Raw genomic sequence first — 15,376 nt, forward strand, 5'->3', positions numbered from 1 at the left:
GACGGACGAGTTGCTCCTCGCCGCGGTCGGCAACTACGCCGGCTACCTGGCCAGGAAGGTCCAGGCCAAATCCTCTGTGGCCGAGTGCTGCAAGCAGGAGCTTGCCCAGCAGGAGGAGATGAAGATTACCGTGGAGCTCGACTTTGGCGACCCGCCCTCTGTTATGTTCGACGCCCTGTTCGAGCTGGTCGACTGGGGAGAGCTGGAGACGGGCCAGGCGGTCCTGAAGCGGCCATCTCTCCCAATGGCCCACATGGCGTCCTTCAGGATGTCGCTGTGGGACTCCCTGATGTGCAGGGAGGACAAGAAGGAGCGCAGGTTGAGGTTCCTCTCCTTGCCATGCGCCACAGGGACGGGTTCAGGCACCTCCTGGAGTTCCTGGCGGCCTCAGACCCGACCTTGCAGGGGTACAGGTGCCAGGAGGGCACAACCTGGCCAACACCATCTTGCCGCACATCAGCAGGTCCCTCTTCAACTGTTTCGGTGCTAATTTCTCCAAGGACGTGACCTCAGAAGCGAGGAAGAACAAGGCCTTGAAGCAGCCGACCGGCAGGAAGAGGAGCAGTATCGAGGAGGGCAGGAAGGAGACGGCGAGGAACAGGGACGTGTACAAGTCCAGGAAACTGACCGGGGCCCACAAGTCATAGGCCAAAAGGCTAAAGTGATTGTTCAGGGACGAGGGCCAGATAGCCGGCAAGACGTGCTGCGGCAATAGTGACATCGGAATTCAACCAAAATAAGTTGTGATTGTATATAGAAAATGAATATTTTGCTTTTGTTGAGTAAAATTAAGATGTTTCTGCATGCTTTCCTCAAGTATTAAGTTTCTAATGTGAAAATTAAGTGATTTATTAGATGTTAAAACTTACGTAAAAAATTGCACTAAATAAAAAAAAAGTAAGTAGCTATTTCGGGCAAAAACTTATAAGATATGCTAAATATTGCTATTGATTCTGAAAATATAAGTGATTATCTCTGCATTTGGTGATGTTTGTGCATCTAGCGTAAAATCTGAGGATTTTATAGCCTTTTTAAGTTTTGTTATACTTATATAAAAAACAATTAATCGGGATTTTATTAGGGAACGACTTTGAATTTTTTGATACCGCTGCTCATGGAGACTCATATATGCCTAAGGGAGGTGCCTGTTTTAGTTTCAGGTCGCTAGCTGCTTTGGTTTTGAAAATATTTAAATTTTAATTTTTTGAAAATCGGCCCCCTGCGAATCGGCCCCGCGCCCCGTTTCCCGTCAAGAGATTGTGAAGTCTATGAGAGAGCATGCTGAACTGCTCTCTGGTGTTAATGAGACAAAAAGGAAACGGTTAGTGAGGACATGGGAAGGGTCTTTGTAGGGCTTCAGCACCCTCCTCGCTTCTCATATATCCTCACCGGAAGTAGCTCACGCCCGTTCGGTAGGTGTCTTCCTACCTACTCCTACTAAATATATGGCTCTTCGTCTCATCAGCTCTCCTCCTCATACAGAGAGTCTTCTACCTCTTAATTACCGCCGCCATGCTGCCTCTCTTTCTCTCTTCTATCGATATTTCCACGCTGACTGCTTTTCTGAACTTGCTAACTGAATGCCTCCCCTCCTCCCGCGACCCCACTGCAAGCGACTTTCTACTCATGCTCATCCCTATACTATCCAAACCCTTTATGCAAGAGATAACCAGCATCTTCACTCTTTCATCCCTCACTCTGGTAAACTCTGGAACAATCTTCCTTCATCTGTATTTCATCCTGCCTACGACTTGAACTCTTTCAAGAGAAGGGTATTTGGACACTGGACCTTCCTTCTGATATATATATATATATATATATATATATATATATATATATATATATATATATATATATATATATATATATATATATATATATATATATATATATATATATATATATATATATATATATATATATATATATAGGAAACATTTCAAGGCACCCAAAAAAAAAACAATAAAAAGCCTCTATACTTACCTCCTAAATATAATCCAGAGGTGGCCGAAAGAGAGGTCAATATCGGAAGGAGACACCTACCGAACGGGCGCAAGCCACTCCCGGTGAGGTATATATGGGAGGTGAGAAGGGAGCTGAAGCCCTCCAAAGACCCTTCCCATGTCCTCACTAACCGTTTCCCTATTGTCTCACCAACACCGGAGAGTAGTTCAGCATGCTCTCTAAAGACAGATCCTCTCTTTATCCACACCACACTACATTCACACAACATATACACCTTTTCCCAAATTCAAAATTTCAAAATGGCGCGCATACACCAAGCCTCGGAGTCCCCGACTGGGGGGGGGGGACCACAAATTCCCCCAGGGAGGACTCCCCTTCTGGCTGCCGACCCGAGAGGTGTCTTGATAACTCCTCGAACCTCTTTCTTCTCAATTTCTGCAACATTCGCGGTCTTCGCTCTAATTTTCATTCTGTGGAACATCATCTCTCCTCCTCTAAACCTCACCTTCTCTTCCTTACCGAAACACAGGTTTCTGAGGCTACTGACAGCAATCTCTACTCTGTTCCCTCCTACTATCTCTATCCTAAATTTCAATCCAAAGCTGGATGTTGCGCCTACGTGCGCAACGACATCACTTGCTCTCGTGCCCACGACCTTGACTCTTCTGAATTTTCCACCATCTGGTTAAGACTTCACTGTCATTCTATTACTAAATACATCTGTGCTGTTTATCTCTCACCTAACTCTACCAACTATGTAAAATTCTTTTACTATTTGAATTCCAAAGTGGAGCACATTTTGACCCACTCTCCCTTCGCTGAAATCTCCATCCTAGGAGATTTCAATGTTCACCACCAGCTTTGGCTTTCATCCTCTATCACTGACCATCCAGGTGAACAAGCCTACAACTTTGCTATCCTCAACGACCTAGAGCAGTTGGTCCAGCACCCTACACGTATTCCCGACCGTCTTGGAGATCGGCCCAACATTCTAGACCTCTTCCTTACCTCAAACCCTTCTGCTTATTCTGTCAAACTGTTCTCTCCGTTGGGCTCCTCCGATCACAATCTTATTTCTGCATCCTGTCCTATCGCTCCTGTACACCCTCTGGACCCACCGAAGAGGCGATGCTTTTGGCATTTTGCTTCAGCTCGGTGGGACAACCTGAGGATGTACTTTTCCGATTTCCCGTGGAATGATTATTGCTTCCAGGATAGAGACCCCTCTGTGTGTGCTCAGCGCATCACAGAGGTGATTGTCTCTGGAATGCAGGCATACATTCCTCGTTCTTTCTCTACTCCTCACGCAAAAAAGCCTTGGTTTAATCACGCTTGTTCTCGTGCTGTCAATGATAGAGAGGTAGCTCACAAAAGGTACCAGAGCCTTCAAACTAATGCTAATTATGAACTTTACATTTCTGCCCGAAATCGTGCCAAATCTATTCTCCGACTAACCAAAAATTCTTTCATTAATAGAAAATGTCAAAACCTTGCTTTCTCTAACTCTTCCCGTGACTTCTGGCATCTAGCCAAAAACATCTCCTCCAACTTCACTTCTTCATCTTTCCCTCCACTCCTCAGTCCTGACGGCAACACTGCCGTCTCATCTATCTCTAAGGCTGAACTCTTCTCTCAAACTTTTTCTAAAAACTCCACTCTGGACGATTCTGGGCATATTCCTCCTACTCATCCCCCCTCTGACTCCTTTATGCCTGTTATAAAGATTCTTCAAAATGATGTTTTCTATGCCTCTCTGGCCTCAATCCTCAGAAGGCTTATGGACCTGATGGAGTGCCTCATATTGTCCTTAAAAGCTGTGCCTCCGTGCTGTCACCCTGCCTGGTCAAACTCTTTCTCCTCTGCCTGTCAACATCAACCTTACCTTCTTGATGGAAGTATGCCTTCATACAGCCTGTACCTAAGAAGGGTCAACGCTCCAAACCATCAAACTACCGTCCTATAGCTTTGCTTTCTTGTCTATCTAAAGCATTTGAATCAATCCCTAACCGGAAGATTCAAAAGCACCTTTCCACTTCTGACCTTCTCTCTAATCGCCAATATGGGTTCAGCAAGGCAAGTTCTACTGGTGATCTCCTTGCCTTCCTAACTGACTCTTGGTCATCCTCTCTTAGCCGTTTCGGTGAAACTTTTGCTATTGCGCTGGACATATCAAAAGCTTTTGATAGGGTCTGGCACAAATCTTTGCTTTCAAAACTACCCTCCTACGGTTTCTATCCTTCTCTCTGTACCTTTATCTCCAGTTTCCTTTCTGACCGTTCTATTTCTGCTGTGGTAGACGGTCACTGTTCTTCTCCTAAATCTATTAACAGTGGTGTCCCACAGGGTTCTGTCCTATCTCCCACTTTTTCTGTTGTTCATTGATGATCTTCTTTCCAAAACGAACTGTCCTATCCATTCCTACGCCGATGATTCCACTCTGCATTATTCAACTTCTTTTAATAGAAGACCCACCCTTCAGGAACTTAACGACTCAAGGCTGGAGACTGCAGAACGCTTAGCCTCAGACCTTACTATTATTTCCGATTGGGGCAAGAAGAACCTGGTGTCCTTCAACGCCTCAAAAACACAGTTTCTCCACCTATCCACTCGACACAATCTTCCAAACAACTATCCCCTATTCTTTGACAACACCCAGCTATCACCTTCCTCAACACTAAACATTCTCGGTCTATCCTTAACTCAAAATCTCAACTGGAAACTTCATATCTCATCTCTTACTAAATCAGCTTCCTCGAGGCTGGGCGTTTTGTACCGTCTCCGCCAGTTCTTCTCCCCTGCACAGTTGCTGTCCATATACAGGGGCCTTGTCCGCCCTCGTATGGAGTATTCATCTCATGTGTGGGGGGGCTCCACTCACACAGCTCTTCTGGACAGAGCGGAGGCTAAGGCTCTTCGTCTCATCAGCTCTCCTCCTCATACTGATAGTCTTCTACCTCTTAAATTCCGCCGCAATGTTGCCTCTCTGTCTATCTTCTATCGATATTTCCACGCTGACTGCTCTTCTGAACTTGCTAACTGCATGCCTCCCCCCCTCCTGCGGCCCCGCTGCACTCGACTTTCTACTCATGCTCATCCCTATACTGTCCAAACCCCTTATGCAAGAGTTAACCAGCATCTTCACTCTTTCATCCCTCACGCTGGTAAACTCTGGAACAATCTTCCTTCATCTGTATTTCCTCCTGCCTACGACTTAAACTCTTTCAAGAGGAGGGTATCAGGACACCTCTCCTCCCAAAACTGACCTATCTTTCGGCCACCTCTTTGGATTCTTTTTAGGAGAAGTGAGTAGGGCTTTTTTTCATTAATGTTTGCTTTTGTGTGCCCTTGAACTGTCTCCTTTGCTGTAAAAATATATATATATATATATATATATATATATATATATATATATATATATATATATATATATATATATATATATATATATATATATATATATATATATATATATATATATATATATATATATATATATATATATATTGATTAATGTTAAATTAAAGGTCTTGCTCTAGTGTAAGTTGCCAGATAGCTACATGATGTTCTCTTAAACTGCCGGTAAATAATAAGCATGAAATGAATAACTCAAGTCTAAGCTATCCACACATATATTGGCAAATACTGCTATAACTCACTGACAGCCTTTGCGTCGTCATTGAGGCAGATATGTATTATGTAAACAGTCGCAGCGCTTCAACACGAGTTTTTAATACGAGTCTATCCTTAAAATACGTTTTCTTCGTTATTTACTTCTTCAAATCGTGTTGTCGGTAAACAAATTTGTAGAAGTAGAGAAAAAATATATTAATGAAATCATGAATGTTAAGCAATAGATTGCATGTAAAATAACTAAGCGACTTGAAAAACTCTTTGTGAATTATTTAAGGAGTATATTTGGTCATTAAATGCTTAATATTTTTTTTTTTTTTTGCGGAAAATTTAAAACTCAAGCCAAGGCTATCCACGCTTATGTTGTCGTATAGCGCCTCTCTGACAGGAGAAGGATGCTTGGACGGGTGATTTCTGACATCAGTGCCCTAAATTACGTAAGATAAGGCCATGTCCACACTTGCATCACGTATGGTGGAGCGAAAGACTTTGTTTGGCCCATAAGAACCGTACTACATAGCGACAATCTCTCTCTCTCTCTCTCTCTCTCTCTCTCTCTCCATAGACTCTGGCTTTACAGCAATGCCTGGCAATGTTACCCGGAGGCCTCATGACCTATTAATACCATTGTGCAGGACATCACATCGTATGGAGTATGCATCTCATGTGTGGGGAGGCTCCACTCACACAGCTCTTCTGGACAGAGTGGAGGCTAAGGCTCTTCGTCTCGTCAGCTCTCCTCCTCATACTGATAGTCTTCTACCTCTTAAATTCCGCCGCAATGTTGCCTCCCTTTCTGTCTTCTATCGATACTTCCACGCTGACTGCTCTTCTGAACATGCTAACTGCATGCCTTCCCCCCTCCCGCGGCCCCGCTGCACTCGACTTTCTACTCATGCTCATCCCTATACTGTCCAAACCCCTTATGCAAGAGTTAACCAGCATCTTCACTCTTTCATCCCTCACGCTGGTAAACTCTGGAACAATCTTCCTTCATCTGTATTTCCTCCTGCCTACGACTTGAACTCTTTCAAGAGGAGGGTATCAGGACACCTCTCCTCCCGTATTTGATCTTCCTTTCGGCCACCTCTTTTGTTTCTTTTTTAGGAGCAGCGAGTAGCGGGCTTTTTTGTTATTATTGTTTTCTTTTTTTGTGTGCCCCTGAGCTGCCTCCTTTGTTGTAAAAAAAAAAAAAAGAGCATCCTATCAAGAGGAGCTAAAATCTGGAATGACTTACCACAACACTTGAAAACTGATGAGAATATAAGATTGTTCAAACCGAATTAATAAAAAGGCTTCTTAGAACCTATGAGAACTTATGGTCACATTGATTTTTGAATTTATTTTATAGTGTTTTTGAACGGTTCATTGCGTTTTTTTTTTTTCTCACATTATTTTTGCAAACTCCGACTGATTGCTGTAAATTTCATTATTTCAATAATAATCAAGCTATTTTCAAGTTTTTATTTCACATGTACACTTGTTTACTGCTAGAGTGATGTCATCTAAGTTTTTTTTTCACATGTTCGTATTGTATACATTTTTCACTTCGACTGACCTATACATTTATACATTGTTGAAATATATGTAAGTTATTATGCTTTATGGGGCCTAAACCTGTCCCTTGTTATGTACTTTCTTTACGAGTCTTCAGGTCCTAAGAAAGCCTCGGCTTAATGGCCCTGGCTTAAAATAAAAACTACATTTGTAATTTACCAATATGTATATAACTATTAAGCCAAAAATAAATATATCAATATATATATATATATATATATATATATATATATATATATATATATATATATATATATATATATATATATATATATATATATATATATATATATATATATATATACACACACACACACACACACACACACACACACACACACACACACACCGGGTTTAACGTTACCAATAATTTAGGCTTCTTAGAATAATTAGCGTATTTGTATAATGAATCGAGGCCGAGTGTCCATTTATGAGGGAGTAAGTCTGTCATTATGTGTGTTGATGGTTTGAAGTTTCTGGTTTGTGTTTAGTGAATGTGTTGGTGTGTGGTATGTTGGTATGTTGTGGCGTTTGTTGATATATGTGGTGATGGCGTTGGTGATACTGCGGTGAACTAACGTGAGATAGAATGTAGATTGAGGGGTAGAAACACATTTGGCAATTGATAGACTCTCACAGAAGTAGTTGGTGAGGCAGAAGGAAAAGGAGTAAACGAGTGTCAGTCTTATTGTTGTTACCATTAGAAAATCCGCCTTCAACCTTATGGTACCTTCACTAAAAACTCTTCAGGTTACCTTGGCGGATATCCCCAGCCAAGGAAATACCATTAACCAGCACCATCTTTTCCCAAAAAATCCCCCAATCACATGTAGCCGGAGTTGAAGGGATGGAGGGAGTGGCTTTCTTTTCGCTTGGCTAATGATATACGCGTAATGGGGAAGGGCAGGAGCTTCTAGGCGCTGGTAACTGGGGGCGGATAAGATGTGGAGCGATGCAATGCGGACGTAACGATGTTGTTGGGCTCCTCATTGTTAGTCTCGTGGTCTTACCTGGCGGCAGTGCTGGAATTGTATGCGTATAGTTGTGTGCTGCTCATTATTCGCTTGCTGCCTTGCTTCCTCTGATGATGCATGTTGTGTCAGGAAGCCAAACCCATGTCCCTGCCTCCCCGTCCTCCTTACACGTGACAATCTTGCCAATAATAATGGTAGTAAAAGTTGTGTGTAGCTCAATATTCTCTTGCTATCATGCTTCCCTTGATAATATGTATTGCATCAGGAAGCCAAACGCATGTGTCTGTCCCCTCGTCCTCCTTATGCGGGGAACAGAGTAATAAAGCTTCTGGTAATGGTAATAATGAAGAATAAAGCGAGGAAGAGAAGGTAGAGTGTGGGAGAAGACAGTTATGTCATTTCCTGCGGCAGTAATGATCAGGAGAGCGAGTCGAGTCAGACTGCAGCAGCTGCTAATCTAAACCAGAGTGAATGTATAGGAGGCGAGGCTACACACACACACACACACACACACACACATGCACACACACACACAGCTCAATCGGTAGAGCGCTGCGCTGCAAGGCTTTACGGCCAAACAGGCAGCGGTTTGAGCCCCCATCAGGCCGGATTCTTTCTGTTGACAAGGAGTGGTTACTGTCCTCCCTTGAGCAAGGAGGATGGGGGGTGTGGTGTGTGAGGTCCTGGCAGTACCCAGAGATCGATGATGATGAGCACTTGTTCACGTCGGGAGGGTACCTGCTGGCGGGACCGAGTCCAACTCGTGATCAGGCCGAGGTGAATTACACACACACACACACACACACACACACACACACACACACACACACACACACACACAAGACTTTTTAATCAGTATTTATCATGGGAAGAATACTTTCTCTTTGTAATGTTGACGGGTATTGTATTATTGCGTGTGTGTGTGTGTGTGTGTGTGTGTGTGTGTGTGTGTGTGTGTGTGTGTGTGTGTGTGTGTAGCTTCGCCTCCTATACATTCACCGGTTTTAGGTTATCAGGGTCATTGGATCAAAATGTACATCCGCTGCATCAAAATCCACAGCCTCGCCCAAGTTTATGTTATATATGTACAGTGTGTAACTGTGGTCTCGTGGGCTCTCTTTGTGGCGCTGTGGCGCTTCAGTCTGTACATTACGTTGGTTGAGCTCCGTCAAAGCCTCTCCGACCCTAAGCTGTATACGCTCTCTGCACTAACCTGCTCAAGGAAATGCCGAGAAGCAGGACGCGGGAGAATATTTGGCAGGGCGGGGACACAGGAACAGCAAGAGGAAAAAAGAGAACATGATCAGTAGGGACAGGAAAGAGAGGGTTACAGGAGGAGGAGGAGGAGAACCAGAAGGAAATGGTAAATGAACAGCGAGAACAAAAAGTATCTGTGGCTACAATTCAATGAAGAAAAGGTAAGTCCTGCACCATGGGAGGGGATATCCAGCACACCAATACCACATGGGAAACACTCCACTATCCACCATAGAGGCAGAGAAAGACCAGGGACTGTATGTTATCAGGCTACCAGTGAAGAGATATCCAGCACACCAATACCACATGGGAAACACTCCATTATCCACCACAGAGGCAGAGAAAGACCAGGGACTGTATGTTATCAGGCTACCAGTGAATGTGAAATCTGTGCCAATCGCAGCAGATGGGTTAAACCTTTATGGAGTATGTGGTGCTTTTCTTGAGGGCAAAGAGTCGTCTGTTTCCGTCTGTGGCTTTGGTCTTGGAGGAACCTGACTCGCCGCGCTCTTTGTAGCGGATCTTGCAGCTGGTGATGATCCCATTCTGGTGCTCGGCCAGCAGGCTCCCAGCAGATGATGAGGCTCTGAAGGAAAGGCCGTGTGAGGGAAAAAAGTTATACGATAAATTATCAAAATACAATCTTAAAAAGTTTGAACATTGTGTGAGGCCATGAATGCTTCAACTTAACCCCCTGACTGTGGATTTCCTACCAGAAGACCTCACCAAGCTACAGGAATGGAACACAAACCGGCTGCTACAATTCAGTGGAGAAAAATGTAAAGTCCTGCAGCTTGGGAGGGGATATCCTGCGCACCAATGCCACACTGGATACACTCCACTATCCACCACAGAGCCAGGGAAAGACATGGGAGTAAATGTTTTCAGGCTACCAGTGAAGGCCAAATCCATGCCAATCGCAGCAGACGGGTCAAATATAATGAATGTGCAAGGGTTAAAAATACTGAAACAATGAATGTGCAACTTGTAGAGATGATGTGAAGGAAACGAACAGAGCAGAAAGCTATTTAAAAACGAGTTTCACAATGTATCTTTGCCTTGGAAGCCTTCCACAACTCACCCTTGAGCTGGCAGCCTCAACGCTCACATTCTGAGGCTCCTTTGAGGGCACGTCTGAGAAGGTTCTGGCAGTGACCTTCGGGGTGGCATCTCCCCCGCCATTACTGTTGACGGCGGTGAGCCACACGCTGTGCTCAGTGAACTGGTCCAGGCCTTGGAGGTCATGTGACGTACCAGTGACCTTTACTACGTGTTCTTCTGCTGACCCAACCTGAGGAGAAAACTACAAGGGAGACAATGGTTAAGATACACACTGGGACTTGTACAAACACATGGCTATGGTCACCCTCTACTCAAAGGAAGGTCACTAATGACACACAAGGATATGGGGAGACTTTTGTTAGGCAACAGAGACTCCACATTTAGCACACAGTTCTATAAGGCCGTCCACACCTGCGTATAGAACATGGTGTATCCCGTGATGGGCGTTTTGGCCAGTACGGGCGGCGACCAAGTGGCCTCCAGACTGGTGGGTGAGGTGGAGACAACTTTCAGACTCTGAGGCGGAGGGCAGGTCCAGGTCCGGCTTGGTGAACACCCGCACCTCGTGTATGGAGGCGCCCACCAGGCCGCCGGAGGTGTGGGCCGCCACCCGCACCATGTAGTTACTCCCGGGACTTAGGTCGCTGATCTGGGTCTTGTATTCATCCGTCCTCGCTGGAGGAGCTGCACTCACGTTCTGGACGCGTTCTCTGCAGTGAAGGGAGGAAAGTGATGTGTGAATTACTTATTTTGATGAAATGTTGTATATGTACTCGCTAAAATGTTATTATTTCTTTATAATCACTGGAATGGCAGTTGGATAACTCTGTATTTGCTAAATACATCTTAACAGTAGTAGTATTGTGTTGAATTTTTTATGCAATAAATATTCCCAGGTTGTGTCCTTTGGTTCTGACCTGAGTGATCCTTCCTGCTTGTAGAGGACTGAGTATCCCAGGAATAATTATTGTGAACAGCATAAAGACTAGTAGGCACAGTGACTGTCAAGGCCCACACCAAGAGAAGGCAAATGATGTAAACAAGCTGTGTCAACAATGAGCAGACATTCTAAGTATTGAAAACAAGGAGTAGTAGTAGTAGTGGTGTGCCTGAGCTGCCCCACTTACTGTGTCTGTGACCTGCCTTGTGCGTGGGTGGGGGCATGCTGCTCCTTCCTGGAGGTGAGCCCAGACAACTTATTATCAAAATACCACAACAAAATAGTCATTCTCGGGTAAATCACATTTTAGTGAGTCAGTAACTCTCAGCACCGGCTTTGATATCTCCAAACTTCAGGACAATCAAATATGAACACATTACTGGAGACGTGTGCTTTGCCCACAGTGTAATCTATGCATTTTATTCATTCTTCAAGGAATAATAAACACAACAAAGGGTTATGCTTACAGCCATGCTAAGAAAATCACATGCATCAACATCAATAACTTGGGTAATGTACACTTTTTAAAACTGCAGCGTCTGTACCAGCGGCTGCAGCTGCTCAGAAACATTGGAATACATTCAGTAACCTTGTAAATGTTTGCGTCTGGGCTTATTAGCAACCTGGAATTATCTGGACTAGTCACTGCCTGTGTCCAATGCAGACAACACTACATCAGTACTCATGAATGCAAACAAAGGGCTACAGTGTGAACAGTGTCTGCCCCGCACGGCACCGCCACTTACTTGACTCAAGGACACACAGCTGGGCGTCCCCGGCGAGCTGTGCGCCACACACTGGTACATCCCGGAGTACTCCTGGCGCACCAGGCCAAGGATCTGCAGGTTGTTGCCGCTCACACTCTACAGGGAGGCTTGGCATTACACACCTAACACAACACAGCTGTGTTTTGTGTAGCTATTGACAGCCTTATATTTATCTCCCTGCATAGAGCCTTATATCCCTTATCTACTGAAATCCCTTATGTATCTACTTAGAACCTTGTATCCCTTTTCCTTTACTTATCTCTTTAGAACCTTATGCATGGAACCTTATGGATTCTAATGTATCTCTTTACATACCTTATGCATCCATTTAGAGCAGTGGTTCTTAACCTTTTTACTTCCCCGCCCCTTCCAGGAAGTAGTCCTTCCCTCCACGCCCCCTTGCATCTAGCAATAAAATTTCCTTACAGATGTTAAAGAAACTGGCAAGCCCTAAGTAGACTATAGGAAACTGAAGTAATGGCGATACTTTTGCATTTGTTCATAAACTTCTCAATATTAGCCCACGCTCTTGGTAAGAGAATAGCAAATATAATTAGAGAAATTCCTAGTTTTCCCCTAGGGCTCGCACCCCACCTGGAACTTACTGTGCTCCCCCTCAGAGGGTGCACCCCAGGTTAAGAACCACTGATTTAGGGCCTTACATTCCTTTCCCTTATGTATGTATGTATGTATGTATGTATCCACCAATCTATCTATCTTATGAATCTACATATCTCTGTCCTTTTAAACCTGTAACAGCGATAAATTTCCACACCGCCACAGAAGTCCGGCTCACCTGAAGGTATTCCGTCTCCACCAGCAGCTCGCCGTTCTTGAGCCAGTGGAGCGAGGGCTCTGGCTGGCCGTACACGCTGCACTCCAGCTCCACGTTCTCCTTCTCATAGGCGAGAGCGTTGGCCGGCTGCCTCAGAAACCTCGGAGCAACTGTCACACAATTTTCAAGCTTTAGTAACTGAGAGAAACATGATGACTGAAGAACACTAAGATTTTTACTATGCCAAACTTTATACTCAAACCGCAAAAATATTGCTAGTCTTTGTTATTCCATTTTCAACATTTTACCACTCTAGTAACTGAGAGGAACTTAATGATTGACAAACACTTAAGATTTTTACAATGGCAAATTTTATCCACACAAATCACAAAAAATATGCAGTCTTTGTTATATCACTGAAAACACTTTAGTACTGAGACAAACATCTAACCTAACCTAACTTAACGATAACTGGCAAATGCTAACCTTTCACAATGCCAAACTTTATATACTCAAACCACAAAGATATGAATAGTCTTTCTTATACCATTTTCAATACTAGTAACGGAGACAAACATATGATCACCATTTCATCGACGCCTGCTCCTAGGAGCTCCCACCAGGGGATGGTCACGGCAGAAGGGCTACCAATTTCCTATATCTAGACACTCCCTCCTTGCCTGCTCAAAGTTTCTCAAAGAACTTTCCCCCTCTTCCTAACGTTCTATTGCACCCTATCTCTCCATTTCACTGGAGGTCGTCCTCTAGCATTCCCTCCCTCTATCTCACTCACATACACCCTTATGGTCCATGTGGCCAAACCCCTTTAAAGTCTGTCGCTTCACTTCTTCCACCACTCCACACTTCTTCCCTTCACCCCTGTTACACATTCCAAAACGTTCGTATACACTTTCATTAATCATTCCATCCATTCTACTCACACCACAAGCACTCCTCAAATAACTCATTTCCACTGCCTGCACTCTAGACCCCTGACTTTCATTCCAGGCCCACGTTTCACTTGCATATGTGAGGGTTGGTACTATTATTGTATTTCTCAAATCCCTCTTTACCTCCATGTTCACACTTCTGCCATTCATGATTCGTCCCAAAAACCTACCACCGTTCTTCCTTGCAATGCCCTTTCTCTTATCTCTCCCTCAGTACCACCATGCTTACACATAACTGATCCAAGGTACTTAAACTCATTAACCTCCTCCATTTCTTCACCATTCAAAATTATTTTGCATTCTTTTTCACATTCAATTCCCACTCTATATGGGCATACAAAATCTACAACCTGTCTTCTACTTCGCTCACAAACCATCACTTTACTTTTGTTGACATTTACTTTCACCTTTCTCCTGTTACAGACACTATAAAAAACACTGACCAAATTTTGTGGTCACTATCATTTTCTGGTCACTTTCATTTTCTGAAATGAGCACCGTGTCATCAGCAAACGGTATCGAATTCAGTACCCACTTCCTTCCCTCATCGAACACTCTTACTCCAACTTCTCCAACTTTGCCCTTCATTTCTCTAATAACACCATCCATATAAATATTGAATAACCATGGTGACATGACGCACCCTTGTCTTAAGCCCACTTTTATCTCAAAATGTTCACTTGTTTCTCCAGTAATTTTGACACATGCAGATGCATCATCATATAGAGAGACTGTATTAGCTCTAGCTTTTTCCATATTCATGAAGGCAGCGTATAGTTTCTTTCCTTTTACTATTATTTTTTCTACTTCCATCCTGAAGGCAAATATCTGATCCACACATCCCCTTCCCTTCCTGAAGCCTCCTTGTTCTTCACTGATTTTCTCTTCTGTAAGTCTTTGCACCCTCTCTATTATGATTTTTCCATATACCTTTCCAGGTATACTCAGGAGACCTATACCTCTATAGCTCCCACATTCCCCTCTCCTGCCCTTCGCCTTGTAAACTGGGACAGTGATGGCTTTCGTCCAGTCTGCTGGCACCCTCCCATGCTACCTCACATATCTTGACCATCCATTTCACGACTTCATCTCCTATGACAAACATATAATTCACAATCACTAAGATTTTTACCATGCCAAACTTTATTCACACAAAGCACAAGAGTTAACCAGCATCTTCATTCTTTCATCCCTTTCACTGGTAAACTCTGGAACAGCCATCATGTGTCTGTATTTCCTCCTGCCTATGACCTCTACACCCAATATTAACCTCTCATTTTTTTCTTTATAGGAGCAGTGCTTTATTGTTTTCATTGTTTTTTGCCTTTGAACGCTTTCATTGCTGTAAAAAAATATATATGTCATAGTTTTGTCTCACCTTGGACCTGTATGTGGGCCACGGCGTCGAGCGAGTCCTCCTGTTCTCCGCCCGGCACCTGTACGTCCCTCGTCCTACTCCTGCAGGCCATGGATGTGCAGGATGATGCTGCTGGTGCCGC

The 15,376-nt window shown here is 43.9% G+C and overlaps 1 protein-coding gene across 1 annotated transcript; it reads right to left on the minus strand.

The window, feature by feature from the left end:
• Positions 1 to 11,107: 11,107 nt before the first annotated feature.
• Positions 11,108 to 15,346, minus strand: LOC126994405 (netrin receptor DCC-like). Its single transcript, XM_050853718.1, has 4 exons — positions 15,256 to 15,346; positions 12,949 to 13,202; positions 12,132 to 12,248; positions 11,108 to 11,155 (listed from the first exon to the last, which is right to left on the minus strand). The coding sequence occupies exons 1-4, from the start codon at positions 15,344 to 15,346 to the stop codon at positions 11,108 to 11,110; spliced, it is 510 nt and encodes a 169-aa protein (XP_050709675.1).
• Positions 15,347 to 15,376: the final 30 nt, after the last annotated feature.

Source organism: Eriocheir sinensis, unplaced genomic scaffold (assembly GCF_024679095.1).
Source record: "Eriocheir sinensis breed Jianghai 21 unplaced genomic scaffold, ASM2467909v1 Scaffold788, whole genome shotgun sequence".
Taxonomy (NCBI): Eukaryota; Metazoa; Arthropoda; class Malacostraca; order Decapoda; family Varunidae; genus Eriocheir; species Eriocheir sinensis.

Bases quoted from the DNA above. Each gene is read 5' to 3' on its own strand.
- LOC126994405 (XM_050853718.1), bottom strand. From the start codon at position 15,346: ATGGCCTGCAGGAGTAGGACGAGGGACGTACAGGTGCCGGGCGGAGAA. The intron at 13,203-15,255 runs GTGAGACAAAAC...AACAAAGACTAG, and splicing joins GGCCCACATACAGGTCCAAG to CAATATTTTTGCGGTTTGAG. The intron at 11,156-12,131 runs GTAAGTGGCGGT...CCTTCACTGCAG, and splicing joins GCTGTGTGTCCTTGAGTCAA to AGAACGCGTCCAGAACGTGA.